At 38.1% G+C, this 15,488-nt stretch overlaps 1 protein-coding gene across 2 annotated transcripts in view; it reads left to right on the forward strand.

Moving 5' to 3' along the window:
- The first annotated feature begins 8,077 nt into the window (after window positions 1-8,077).
- Window positions 8,078-15,488, forward strand: part of TFCP2L1 (transcription factor CP2 like 1) — a 42,961-nt gene continuing 35,550 nt past the window's right edge. Inside the window, exon 1 of one of the 2 annotated variants that reach the window (XM_087950275.1) lies at window positions 8,078-8,452. In XM_087950275.1, the coding sequence (XP_087806401.1) occupies window positions 8,391-8,452 (62 nt within the window). In that variant the 5' untranslated portion in view covers window positions 8,078-8,390. The remainder of the gene's footprint in view (window positions 8,453-15,488) is intronic. The other variant, XM_026665470.2, reaches the window with a different exon arrangement.

Here is a 15,488-nt window from a genome sequence, read left to right on the forward strand (position 1 = left end):
TGTAATATTTACAATGCAGGACAAATTGGGGGAATAAATCAGCATTGGTCAGAAGTAGTTGGTCAAAAAAATCTTACTATAGGTCCAAAATCCACATTTTGCATTTTGGAAGGACATTATTCAGTAAGCAGAAGTGACAAATATTAAAATTACTGCAATATACAGTACAATAGATTATCATTGGACATAAATTCAATTAACTATTAGAATTTCAATTCAATAATAGCAGCAACAACATATGGTACATCCATAAGTTTAAATAAATAGATGATAGCTAGATAGCTAAATAGATAAACTGAAAGAGAAAGCTTCAAACTATTCTATGATGCCTGATTGCTATTCTTGAAGTCATCAATTGCAACCTACCAGTTAAAATGCATTCGAAGAAGTGGGGCATCTATTTTCTGATATTTAGAGAGAGATCCCATTGTTTCTTTCTCATCTTCAGGATCTCAATAACCTGTCTAGCCACATAGTATGCCTCTTATTTTTCACCTTCTGTCCTGATGTCAGTTATTGAAAGTTTTTCCCACCATCCACGTCAGTTTCAGCCAATCATTTCCACTGTGCATTTCTTTGATCGGATGTTGCATAAATGGAATGACAAGAAGAAGAAAAATAATGCTAAAATAATTTCTATATTTCCTTTGTCTAAAACATACAAATACTTATGAATAGCAATCGGTATGGACAGTACTTGATTAGCACCACTGTTGGGACCAACAACTCAATCATTAAAGGGAACGGTTAAAAACTGAAGTCGCAACTATGCTTATGCTTCATCTTTGCTTTAGAGACCTGAAAAGTTTGTAAATGAGAGAATTAATTGTAAAGTTACTTCGTCATTGTTGTAACTGCAAAGGGTTGCTATACAAGGCAATTGTTAACAAGGAATACCTGTCCAATTGCAAACAGGATTCCAGGTTTTTTACATATTCAGTGTTTTTCTTGGTTAGGAAAACCTGAAAGAACGTAACTCTCTCTCTCTCTCTCTCCCCCCCCACCCCATCATGTGTTTACGACACACAGTGTGCTTAAGACATAGTGGTTCGCTCAACAAATGGGCAGAAAAGGAGAAGGGAGAAAAATAAGGAGGTGAATATGTTGTGTTGATGCTTTTCCTCTCTGTTTCGTTCTGCCTTAAAACATGAGCCACACAGGGTGAGCCACTCAGGAACATTGAAGAATTTGTTACTTTAATGTACAGTATTATTTTTTCTTAATCTTTAGAGAAAATAAAGACTTTTGTCAAGCTTTTGTACGAGTTCAATCCAAAAAGTTTAGGTTTGCTATTTCATATTTGTCCCCAAGCTAAACATTAACTTAAAAGTTTATACTCTACATTATGAAATGCTTTTCAATTGAGACATTAAAGAGTTTTAAGATTAAATTCTTATCAGATTCATAAGACATGCAGGAATGCTAAGTCACACACAGTAGTATTATTACTTATCATTTGTTGTGCACCAGCACACAGGCACCAGAACATGGGTTTCATCAGAAAACATTTTTACAAAACTATATAGTCTCTGTTCTTATTTTTGGTGTGTGTGTGTGTGTGTGTGTGTGTGTGGGGCACGCGTGCGTGTGTGTGTATGTAGTTGTTTATATAGTCCAATTCATAGTGTCAAAGTCAGGTGAATAAATGTTCCTAGATGTAATCTGTAATTTGTACTCACTGAACATTTGTCATTTAAATGCTATGCAGCATATCTACACTTTGCTTTTATATAAAACCTAAAAGCAAAATCAAATATTAATAGGGAAATAGCGCTATGGAATGCCCAACACCTGATAAAGGAAACCATGCACATATCTTTTGATATTATGATTACAAAATTTACCGAATGAAGCTAACTAGTATGACAGCGTGGAGTATAATAGAATAGAGGAGTATAAATGAATGCTTGCATAAATAAAAAATATTGTATTTGGCTTATCATATAAAAGCAATGAGTAGATGTAACAAGAATGTTCTCTGCCATGATAGTCTTAGGCAATCTAACAATAAGGGTTTTGCCATGGCCATGATTTTTATTAAATATATATGTGTGGCGTACATGATAAAAATGCCAAAGCAACTTCAAAGAGGCAATTTCTCATGCCCATGTTCAGCAATTGCTCGTGCTGTCTTGAATAATTCCTAATGTCAGGGCGCTGGAGGCATTTATTTTGCAGTGTTATGATGCCACTGCTAAGGAAGTAATTCCAATGCTTTCTAGAGATGATTATGTTGCAAGTGCAGCCTTTCTCAGCTTCTTATCCCAGAATCCCAATACATGGCCTCTATCCAAAAGCAGGGAGCATGACATGGTCCAGTTCATGAAACCAGGAAGAGATTTGTCCAACTCCTCCTTGTTTAGGTAAAAAGGAAAAAAAAAGAATCTGAAAGTTATCTCAAATGAAGGAAGACAATCAAGAAGCTATGTTGGAATGGAGGGAAAGGGGAATTAAAGTCTATCTTACTTCAGCATCAGATTTAAGCTTGACATTTCCACAAAATCAAGAAGCAAGTCAGGTAAAATTAAACTAGAAAGGAACTTCTGACTGAAAACAATTGCTACGTAGATACTATTTATGTATTGGGTATTTATTTATTAGTACTATGTATTTATTAGTACTGTGTCAATGTTATTCTTATTTTTTGTGTGCAGGTGAGGATATTTATTGCTTTTGATGCTTCCTTTGTTTATGTAAGTTTAATTATTATAGGTTTGATGCAGCTTGGAATCTCTATATTATAAATAGAACCATTCCACACTAAATCTGTCTTCTCCTTTAGAGCACTTTATTGTAAGATGACGTCTGTGATTGAAGCTGCAGGGTAAGTTTATTTCCTCCTAGCTTGATTGGAGGAAATAGAACTGCTGGACTACTTTTGTAACATGTTGGGAAAGAGGAAGGTTGCACAATATTACAAGCACAGAGTACATTCTTTGCCAAGTTAATGGGTAGCTACCTCCATAGAGCATTAATTGGTAGTTAGCAAGTGGATCAAGAGACAGAGATACATTGATTATATTGTAATAAATTAAACATATCCAGTTGGCAAGATTTTGCCAAAATTTTAATCCCTTTTTCCTCTTTCAGGAGGAAAAAGATAATCAGACTGTGATTATCTTGCCTTTTTGATTGTAACAGGCTGCTAAGGGCTTGACAACTCCAAGTAATAGTAATACTTTTTTAAAAAATTAAAATATAAAATTTTATTCATCTTGTCCATTTTCACTTCAGCATTGATCATCTTCAAAGGACAGAGTACAGATTTCCCTATACAAACCTCTCACACTATAGGTGTAGGACGTCATGCCATATTATTAATTTCATTTTTACCTACTTAGCAAAACAAAACACAACACCAATTTGACAAATTATTCAAATAGGCTGAATATTCCTATTTGTCTCTCATGCCAATGTTAAAGGGGAGGATGCCAGATAAAGTCACCCCATGGAATATTGGTGGTAGCGGTGGCAGTAATTATTAAGCAGCTATACCAAGACAGGAAGTCATGATTAAAGTATGCCAAACTCTCAAGAATATCTGATTGATGAGAGTTGAGACTTCCTACCTTTCATCTTAGAGGATCATCCATGCTACATGCTATGAAGTTAAAAAAAAAACATGGTTTGGAAAGATAGAACATAGAACATATAATAACAGAGTTGGAAGGAACTTGGATGTCTTCTAGTCTGAACAGACCTTATTCAAATAAGGCTGGAGATAACACTCCATGACAAAACATTAGCAGGCTTATACTTTCAATTGTATAATTCAAATAATAGAACAGTATTTGTTCTATTCTTGTTGCTTTATTTGTAAAATATATAAGAGAGCCTTCGTTATCTCTTCCTGTCCCACAAGGTTGCATAGGGTGGTCATGCTATAGGTTTCCTCTATGAAACAATGCCATCTAATGGGACCTAGGGGGATGCCTTCTTTGTTACACTGCCTAGTCTTTGAAACAACACATTCCAGAGTTCCCTGAGGTTCAAACAGTATTGCCCTATTGGTCTTCCATAGAGCTATGAAGATCTGACTTCTCTACCATGTACTGTTACAGAATGGCAGATGAACTCATTGTATGATGTGCATTTTTCTTTTCACCATTCTCAATTAGGTATGGATTAGAGGTGGTATTCAGCAGATTCTGACCAGTTCTGGAGAACCGGTAGCGGAAATTTTGAGTAGTTTGGAGAACCGGCAAATACCACCTGAGTGGAGATTTTACAGTATCCTTCCTCTGCCACGCCCACCAAGCCACGCCCAGTGGTGGGATTCAAATAATTTAACAACCGGTTCTCTGCCCTGATGATTTCTTCCAACAACAGGGTTCACCAAACTGCTCAGAAAGTTAACTGGTTTTCCCAAAGTGGTGCAAACTGGCTGAATCCCACCACTGCCCATGCTCACAGAACTGGTAGTAAAAAAATTTGAATCCCTGGTATGGATGTTGTTTTCGTTGTGGTTTTCTGGTTTTCATATTATATTGTTTCTTTCTTGATTTTTTTTGGTATGCACCCAAACTCACAAATTGTAAAAGGGAGAAGCCACATGCAGTAACAGTGGAGAAGTAATCATGTTTCAGACTTTAATATGTTGAGATGTGGGATTTTATTTCTGTCTGGTTGCCTTCTGGTTTTCTCCAAACATTAATCCAGATATCTCTTCACTTGTTTCATTCCTTGAAGCTCCTCAACACATGGCACAATAAATAAAAGAAATGGTACCAAATTGGAAGGCAGGAAAAGGTCGTTAAATCTCAATCATCCCAGTTTGCTATGAAGAAGTCATTATATAAATGGACAATATCTATTACAAATGTCTGGCCATTGATTTTCTTCTATATCATTGTATGTAGAATTATACTGTTTTATATATTTTGAAAAACAAAAACCCTAAATGTACCTTCACTAGTTCACTAACATTTCAGTCAGTATTTCTTTTGATCAAGCTTTCCTGGATTAAACTTTTGAACTGATAATAGATGTTAACTTCACCTGTTCTAAATAGGTATAAAAAGAATTAACAATAGATATTAAAAACAAGTATCTTAGCAACTATTCTGACTTTCATGTATGTGATATACTAACCTACAATTTTCCATGTCTGTTCTACATTTATTCTAGTCATGACTTTAGAGAATTCTTCAGAAAAAAGTATACATATAAACACAAACATTATATGGCATTTATGTTGGAAATCAACAGCTTGTTTGCATTCAACAAATGAAAGTTATCATTTATATATCTTCTATGAAAGACTGTCTTAGTGGCACTCCAAAAAACAAACAAACCCTTTTCACAATATGGTTTTGAAGAGAAAGCATACTGTAATATTTGAGGTCCACACTTATAATGCCATATGAAAAAGAACTGAACATGTGATATGAAACACAAGTAGCCCCTTTTCTTAATACCTCTACTCTTCATAGAGTATAGAAAACTTCTGTTGCTGATTCATTGTCCTATTCAAGAAAGTGCTAATTGGAAGACAACTTGCTCCTTCTACAGTATTTTACTTTCCCCCCTCCTTTTACCTTTGATTCAGGTGAGCAAAGCAGAGAAACCCTGAAGTGCCCTCTCAGTTCAGAACAAATGATCATTCATAAAAAGTTCATTTAAGATATAACAGTGTTGACAAAGCCAAAAGGAATTTATGAAAAACTACCATTTTTCTTCATAAGACAAGGAAGTAGGTTCCTATGAAATTTTATTGTCTTATTATACAGGGACTATATTATGCAATTATTTATTAATTGATACTACCCTGAATAATTATTGTTCTGTCCACTGTGAGGTATAATCTGTCAACTGAATTAATAAGCAGGGGTGTAAGCAAGCTCTGGTATTCCTACTGAAGCTGTGTTGCTCGGTTAATTTTCATTGTTCATTGTACCTTCCAGTATCTACATTGGGAGGCCATATTCCAATGTAGATGATGTAGATATTGGTATTATCTCTATAACAAAGATACTTTTGTTAATTTGAAAAGAAAATGGAGATTAAATGTGAGTAAAACTATAGGATAAATATAACTAAAGTATACTTCAAATTCTTTGCTGCTGTGTTATATTATTCAGTCAATGCTTATTTCCCCCCTTTTAAATATGTTGATCTCACAAAAAGGAATTTCATTTTTTGTAGTGTTTTCCTCCAGTAGGTTTGGTAATCAACAATAAAAATGTACTTCGTATGGAAAATAGAACAATTAAGCCACCAAAAGTAGTAATTACAATGTAGACTAGAAAGATGTTGATTAATATAATGCAATTGTAATGCTGCTGCTAAAAAGATTTTAAGGGACTTTAAATATATTGTGATAATACACATTTACCCCTAGTATTGGAATGGTAACATATTGAGAATCCAATGTCAATTCAATTTATAGCCACTGGGACATCCTTTGAATATCAAATAATACAAAATAATTGTTTCAATTCAAAAGTATAAATTAATTCACGGCAATCTTCCATTGCTGTGGAAAAGGAGCAAAAAGAGCAGGAAAGAACTAGATAACTCCTTCCCTTCCCCCCCCCTCAGCAATCCTAGTTCAAATCACTATGCCCAAAATTATTTATGCTTAGCTAATTCTAAATCACTTATTCAAATGATCTCTAAATGGTGTATGTTGTAAGATATTCTGTTTTTCCTCAGGATTTTTAGTGGCCTCCACATCTTCCCTACTAATTTAGACTGTTCGACTCTCTTAACCGGATTACCTTAAACATGGTTTTTCCAATTCACCCAGGCTGCATTTTCAAAACACTCTGAACCATACACCGGTCACCTAGGGTGGTTTCACACATAACACACTAGATTAAAATGGAGCTGGCTAGTTTATAGGTTCAATAGATCATGGAATGTCTGCCTTTGAAGCAGCTGCCTTTCGAGGAGCTGCATGGGACTGGGTTATCTTATCTTTGGATTCCTGTTTGGGAGAACTGAGGGCAGATTGAGGCTCTTAAAAATTAACCACAAAAACCCAAACCCCAGAAATCCGTTATCAATGAGCTGCAATGTGCAAAGAAAGCAGCCCCTTTGATCATTTTTTACAGGTATTCCTCGACTTATGACCCCAATTGAGCTCAACATTTATGTTGCTAAATGAGATGTTTGTTAAGTGAGCTTTGCCCATTTAATGACCTTTCTTGCCATCACTGTTAAGTGAATCACTACCGTTGTTAAGTTAGTAGCATGGTTGTTAAGTGAATCTGGCTTCCCCATTGACTTTGCTTTGTCAGAAGTTTGCCAAATGTGGATCCCATGACCCCAGGGACACTGCAACCGTCATAAATATGAGTCTGTTGCCAAGCACCTGAATTTTGATCACAGGGCTACATAGAGATGCCACAATGGTCGTTAAGTATGACAAATGGTCGTAAGTCACTTTTTTTTCAGTGATTCTGTAACTTTGGATGATCCCTAAATGAACGTCTGTAAATTGTGAACTACCCATATTTTCTTCAGGAAAGCTAACCAGGCCATTGGAGGTATGCATTCCCGTGGTTGGGTGGGTGAGTAGGTGTCGTATATGCCCTCCAATTGAGTCAATTGGGTAAACCGAGGCACCGCTCCATTTTTGGAACAAACCCACTTCAGTTCCCCTCAAATCCCAATTCACAGAACATAAACTTTAAACCCCACCTGACTAAAAAAGAGATGCTTTCCCCAGAGTAATTAAAAACCCCCAGAGAGCATTTTTTTTCCACGGCAGGGTCATCTGACTCAAACATTTAACGTACTCCGCACGGAGACCCTCTCCCTCAGGGGTCACAGCTAATCCCCACCACCCTTTCCAGAACCCACGGAGAAGAAGCCTCCCCCCCTCCCTCGGCTGAACTTCGGGGGAGGCTGCGAAGTGTCCCCTAAGAGAGACGAAGCGCCTCCGCCCCGAATGCCCAGTCCAGCAACGAGGGAGGGGGGGACGCCGACCGAAGGGGAGGTATTCCGGGGAAGAGGCGCCCGCCTCTCGCCCTGTTGCTGCGCCTCCCTCATCTCCCCCGTCTCCCCTCTGCTTCGGTGGCTCCTCCTCAGTTTTTCCACCTATGCCGCGGGCGATAATAAGCCAAGGAACCGGCGCCCAGGCGCGGCGGGGCGGAGGGGAGGGGAGGAAAGAGAGAGAGAGAGGGAAAAAAAAAAAAAAACCAACCCCAACCCGGGAAAGCCAAAGGCATTCGCGCCTGACCTCAGCGCTGGGAAGCGGCCGCCCAGCGGCTCACGCGGCTTGACCAATAAAAGCGCAGCCGAGCAGTTCGAGAGCTTGCCGCCGTCGCTTCTGCCTCGCCGCTCCCGACTTGACTGACTTGACCTGAGCGCCTCGAGGTGACAGCTCGTCCCGGCCGAAAGGATTGGACTCGGGGGTCGGCTTGGCCGGCGAGCGGAGGGCAAAGATGCTGTTTTGGCACACGCAGCCGGAGCATTACAACCAGCACTCGACGGGCAGCTACTTGCGGTGAGTCAGGCGAAGGCGAGCAGCCGCCGAGCGGGTCGGAGAAAAGGACGCGGGATGCCCACGAGCCAAGGGGAAAGAAGGGAGGGGGGAACCGCGCGTGGAGGATCAACCGATCAGGAGAAGCGAAAGTGGCTGCTGAGGAGAAACCATCGCCCGCTACTTTGGCGAGGCGGCGTTGCATTGGGGCGGCGGCGGCGGCGGTGGTATCGCTTCGGTCTGAATTCTGGGGAAGGGCTGAAACGAGAGAGGTTTCTGAAGCGAGGGGCTGGGGGGGGGAGGGCGACCCGAGGGCATCTTAACAAGCGCGAATCAGCCCGTGTTCTTCAATGTGCCCTCTTCAGGAGGGATCCTGAGCTTTTGGTGAGAGGCGTTGGTGGGGAAGCGGCCGGCGGTCCTGCGGGCGGGAGGAGCGGAGAACGCAGCTTTATAATCGGAAGAACCAACCTGCGCCCGGAGTTTGGATGGTGTAGTACTGTAACGTATCGCGCTCTCGGTCCAGAACGGCTTTTTTCGGGTAATTGGCTGCATCACTGACCGCGTAAGCTCCACTCCGCTTTAAAAGATTTGACATCATACGATGAACGGTGGGGGGAAACAACAAAAGAACGGAAAGAGGAAAAATAACAACCGAATGGCTGGTTTTGTGAATAGACAGGTTTTACTAACAAGGATTGTGTCCTTTTCCCCCAGACCAATGAGTGTAAGGTCCAAGTTATAAATCTATAGAGATTCTCGGTCATTCAGCTCATGGCTGTCCCAAAGGTGCTTTTTTTTTTTTTTTTTTCTGAAGAGCTGAGGAAGCTTCTTGCATGAGAAGCTAAACATCTTCCAAGAAAAACCAGAAAGCCCAATTGCCTCTTGGAAAAACAAACAAAAAAACCACCTTTGGGACATTCAAGTTATACACGAACGCTGCTTAAGCGTCTTTATTTGGGGATGACTTCCTGGATGTTAGAATGTCTGAAATGGGTTGATTCCATCCTGGGAGCCTGTTTGCATTGTGGTTACTCTACAAACTGGGAGAGAGGGATGTATCTAGGTTGTTACACATTCTATGAACTGCTGCCGGTTCTCTGTGTAGTGGAATATATTGGGGTACTTAATGACCACCCTCCATAGTGGATATCTGAGAAATATTTAAAGAGGTGAATATTACAGAAAACTTCTGCCAATTACAGCTCCTATTTCATATCAGTGTGTGGGTTAACTATTTTCAGAGTTAACTATTTCAAATCAGACTAATCAGATTAGTTAAAAGTGTGTGACTTAGGGAAACTGATTTATGGCGGAGTCTGAAGATGGAAAGATGGTACACCATATAATTTGGACTAAATAACCAGCAATCTGGCATTCTGTGGTTCCCCCATTTGTGTCTGTCAATTATGGATTTTAAAAATTCATACTTTTTCCCTCACTGCCTGTTGTGGGAGGTATGCCTGTATGATAGTCAGTGTTGAAATGTTGTAATATACTATGTTGTGAAAAGATTAATACATTTACTAAATAAACGAAATGCTATTCTAATTTGGCAGGCATATCTTTTCAGTAACCTATGACTTTCTTTTTTGTGAGTATATGCCTTATAGTCAGTTTTGACTCCTGACAATTACCTGGACATGTCCCTGCAGTTTTCTTGGCAATGATTTTTGGAAGTGATTTGCCATTGCCTTCTTTATAGGGCTGAGATAATGATTGGCCCAAGATCACCCAGGTGATATACTGCCTAAGGTAGGACTAAAATTTGCCATCTCCTTTTTTCTAGCCCAATGCCTTAAGCAATACACCAAACTAACTCTCCATATAGAACTCTGCAACTTTATATATTCGTACCTATAAATGTATGAATCCATCTTATCTTTATTACAATCCAATAATCAATGAAACCAAAGGATCTTTCAGTATGAAAGATGTAGTACCAAAAAGTGAGAAATAGAAGCAGAAACATTTAAAAATAAGGCAAGAGTTATAGTGGTTATAGTGTGTCTCTGTCTTAGTTTCTAAGGTTCAAAACCTTTGTTTTTGCTGCAGTTCCTTATGCAAATCCATGTCAGAATATGCAGTGATAATGCAAAGCACTGGGTGGGTGGGGTGGGGGAACCCACAAGAAGTAAAAGAAAAGGAAAGCAGGAGATAAGAAAAAAAGAAAAGGAAATGTAACTGAATCAACATTCCACAAAACTACTTATTAAGTCATTCTATCCCTGCAAGTCATCCTTGCTTCAGCCATCTCCCTGGAGTATCTATAGACACATTGCTGTTTAAGAAACAAAAGATCTTGTGACATTTCAAAGCAAAGAAAAATAACCAATTTTAAAGATTGAAAACTGTCCAATTTATTATAGCATAAAAGTTTTGAGGGCATCAGGTATCAGGTTTCCATCAGGTATGTGGAAACTTGTTAAGTAGACTGTGATCAACAAAACTTTCATATAATAAAAGATGCTTAGTTTGTTGCAGAAAAAAAAAACCAAACACAACCCACAGATCAGTCCTTTTTAACTAGATGTAGATGATTTTTAAAAGAAAATAATATATTGGTTATAATGAATAAAGATGCTCAGATGAGGTTGCCTGAAGTAAATCCATTTAATGAACACATTTGGAAAACACAAAGTGTTCTTTCAGAAGTGCCAAGCACTTGTGGATTTAAAAGACTGTTCAATGATTCTTTAAATCTGTGGCCTCAACCCTGCCCCCTCTACCCCACCCGTTTATGCATGATGAGTAGTTCCTTTAATTAATTTTACTTACTGGACTTGATGAATCCAGTTTTTTCCTGCTTTATTTCTATGTTATTCATGTTCTACTTAAGTATCTTTAAGCAAAAAAGGGAACAGTGAAAGACCAAATGGAAGGACTTCATTTGAGCCCCCTAAGAAGCAAGCCATAAGTGGAGGACTCCTTTGTTTTAATATGATTTTATGTATGTAAATTAGGAATTTTTTTAAAAATGTAAAATTGTTCATGCTGCTTAAAAATACATTGTTTGGCAACATCCTTTAAAAGCTATCTAAAATGCCATAATAAGTAAACAATTTTTCAGAGTTCCATAAGTCTTCATCAGATTGGATAGGATTGAGGGTAAGGAAAGCAGAATTGTTTGAGTAAAATCAGAATCACAAATCATATTGTTTGTTTGGCTTGCGTTTGTTTCTGTGTTAATTTAGTCATTGTGCCTGAGAAGCCACCTTTCTTGCTTAGAAGTTTTAATGTCTTAAATGTCTTGTTGAAAGCAAAAAGTCTTGCTAGAAGTTTTAATGTCATTATCTAAGGATATGTGTGTCTCAAAAGGTGGTAGCACCTACCCAATCTATTCTAAACTTGGAGCTTAGCTTACTATTTGGATAAAAAATTTACAAGGAATACCAATAGGTATGCTAATTAGAAAACAAAACATCCCAGAGAAATGTAGTGATGCACCAAGATAATTTCATGTTTCTATGAAGTCACCAGGAGCTGAATATGACTTGAAGAAAACTTTACAGAAGGTTATAATATATTAAGTGAAACCTGAGACCTGTCGCATAGCATTTTGCCGACTCTAGTCTAGTTAAAGCATGTGAGAATTTGCTTAGGTCAGGAGCCAGGTTTCTTAAACCTTAAACCAGGCTTCTTAAACCTTTTCCCCTCTTGTCCTTCCAATGGGACACATTTCAATTTACAGATTTCCTCAGCCAGCAGCATTATCCTGCTGGTTAAAAAGTCTGGGAGTTGTCATCCTTACTTACCTATCTACTTTTCAATAGATCTGAAAGGGGTAAGTAAATAATTGACGCACAAATGTGGATAATGCCATTTTGCCAGCTTAACTTCCCAGAGGCAAACACAAGTACTTCTGAATTTGCTGAAGTCTGAATTTGCTGAAGTTCTGAATTGAAAGATAAGGAACCCTGCTATGATTGTTGTCATTTTATGAGCCTGCTGGGCCTGCCCTGATAAAGTTGTTATTCCCATGCATTGGGGGGTTCTCTCATCACTGCTCATTTTTGTTAGACGCATCCAGTGCATTTTTCTGTTCTGTGCAATTCCGAAAAGCACAAGAATCATCTGAGATACCTTTGCTGGACTGGAGTAGAAACTACCATTGTTTCAATCTTATGTTTCAGTTAATATAATAAAATTATGCTACAGGACATTCAGGCTAATCATGTTTAGCCAATATATTGCATGGAGCCAGGCCACGGGATGTTTATGATATAATATATTGTGCAAATCCAGAAATTGAAGTAAATTCATTGATTTATCCATGAATGAGCAAATGGTGTAAAACAGTTGTCTTGCCACCAAGGTGAATTCATAGCAGGCTTGGTGGAAGCTGATGTTTCATTGTACAGTCAGTTCCCATCCATATGTGATTCCCAGGTACTGCTTATGTTCTTTTTAAATCTCTTTGTGTGAAGGACAGAATCCTTTGAGGCTAACACTGAGTCGGTCTTTTTAATGATTTTGATAGAATTAAATGTAATATTTTGCATTTTTGTCTCGACTATTTTCGTATCATCCAGCCTGCTGTTACTATACGTTTATAAAGTGATCATTGGTGTAAGGAAGGCTTACCTGTATTATTTCTGATCAAGATAGATTTCCTTGCAAAACACAATATAGTTTCATTTAATTTGGAGCTTAAATTCACAGCAGTCTGATGCTTCTTTGGTTTACAGAAAATCCTAGTACAGAATAAGTGTCTTTAGATAACTTCACAACCCTGCTTTGTTGCTTGCATAAGACACAGTGACAGAGTTTACCCAGCACTGAAACAAACCACACTACATAATGGTTTTCCAGAATGTGTGAACCCAGCCCCAAGTGCTTATTTCTGATTGTACTTTTAACTGTACACAGAATTGTATTCTTAATCCCTAACGTTAACATTCTGGGGGGAGAGAAGGAAAGAAGGGAGAGAAAATTCCCACGTTTTTCCAACGTTGATTCTAAGAAGAAACTTAACAACTGCATCAATAACTTAACAACTGCAGAGGTTCACTTAACAACCTTTGTTAACCTGTGTTAAGAAAAATCATCAAATGGGGCAAAATCATTTAACAAATATTTCAATTAGCAACAGAAATTGTGGGCTCAATTCTAGTCGTAAGTCAAGGATTACCTTTTGTGCTAGTTATGGAAGCAGGGAACCTGAAGAGTAAGCATTCTTCATTTGGTTACCAATGTATATATAGGGCATGTTATTTTGTTTTTGTCAAAGAAATGTTCTCTAGCCCAGATTTTCTGGTCAAAGGCTAATGCTCTCTAGTCCTTGTTCAAATCAGTAGCAGACTAAAATTAAATGCAGCCTTATGAGATTTATTTCCTGTATTTCTACCACCTAAACAATATTGCCAGCAATATAATTATAATTTTCCTTCTTTGGATATTAACTTTCCTGATCAAGAAGACAGCATAGTTTTAAATGGATTCTTGAATGTGAAACTGAACATACAATTTAAATGAGGGAGATTTATTACCCCATTGTTCATCTACTTCCTTAACTTCACTGGATGTTTTAAAATTAGCATTTTCCCACTGGAATTGAACTAAGCATATACTCATGAGAATCAGGTAAAATAGATGGGGGCATGGGAATTGGAGTATGAGGGAGATAACATGAGTCTGTGGAGACCCCCATCTAGATGTAGGCTTCTGGGCAGAACTGAAGTATAAGAATTTTGAGTGTGGGATGATTCTGGAAAGGGGCAGGTCTTGTATTCTTTTATCTTTTCTCATCTTCTTTTTTTCATCTGTTTTTGTAATACTGCAAACAGCAAGTCTTCTGGGAGGGAGACCTGTGATTTCACCATGTGCAATTCTGCTACCAGCCCAGCCCTTGGGATGGGTCAGGCCTATAAAACTAAATCTTTCAAAAACAATGGATATAGTTCACTGTAAGGGATTTTTTCATAAAAGAAATGCAAATATGCCATATAAAATGGCTGGGGGTGGGGGAAGAAAGAGGTCACACCATCTGGAAAGTTTTCCAGCCCTGGAACAGCAATCTCAATTTAGCTCTGAGGTATATAACAATAGGTGTTTCAGTGTGGAACCTATTAAAGGCATGGTGATGTTTTTCCAGTACACATGCCAACAGATAATAGGGAAATATCCTCTACTACTTTCCTTAAAAAATAATAATTCAAAAATTAACCCTTGTTTGTTTTCTAAGGAGAGAACATGGTTTTGGACAATTTGGAATGCCAAAATATGTCATTATTCTAATTTAAGCATATTTCCAATCCACTTCATCCTTCAATCTGTTCTGAACTAAGTGCAGACTGACTTGTAAGATTGTCTACAGGTAGTCCTTGACTTATGGCCATAATTTAGTCCAAATTTTCTGTGGTTAAGCAAGACAGTTGTTAAGTGAGTTTGTGCCCCAATTTATGACCCTTTTTGCCACAGTTGTTAAGTGAATCACTGCTGTCGTTAAGTGAATCTTTCAGTTATTAAGTGAATCTGGCTTTCCCCATTGACTTTGCTTGTCAGAAGCCAGCTGGGAAGGTTACAAATGGGAATCACATGACCCCGGGAGTCGGGACAGTGCAACAGCCATAAATACATGCCAGTTGCCAAACACCTGAATTTTGATCACATGACCACAGGGATATTGCAATGGTCGTAAGTGTGAAAACTGGTCTTAAGGAACTTTTTTAAGGAACTAAATAAATGTTTGTAAGTCAAGGACTATCTATATATAGGCTATAAATCTGTTTGAAATTGTGTTTTATTGTTCTTTTAGAATATGTAAATTCTATTAAAACAAACACGATTCAGGTCACAAGACCCAATATATCTGGAGGGCACCAGATTGGTGAATGCTCATTTAGCCACTACTTCACTCTAGTTTTTTGATTTAGCAAAAGGAGGAGATTGTGTGCTCATAACAACCACTCTTTTTAAAACTTTATTAATATACAGTCCTTTTATACATTTCCAGTTATCATTATGGTAGTTCTCTATATTGAGATGGTATAAAGACTTTATATAGTAGACCTGAAGAGGAAAAGAACATAATGTACTTTATTGGTTTAGATTATGGCTAACC

Source organism: Notechis scutatus, chromosome 1, assembly GCF_049901735.1.
Source record: "Notechis scutatus isolate UNSWTSFEM ecotype Mainland chromosome 1, rNotScu1.2, whole genome shotgun sequence".
Taxonomy (NCBI): domain Eukaryota; kingdom Metazoa; phylum Chordata; class Lepidosauria; order Squamata; family Elapidae; genus Notechis; species Notechis scutatus.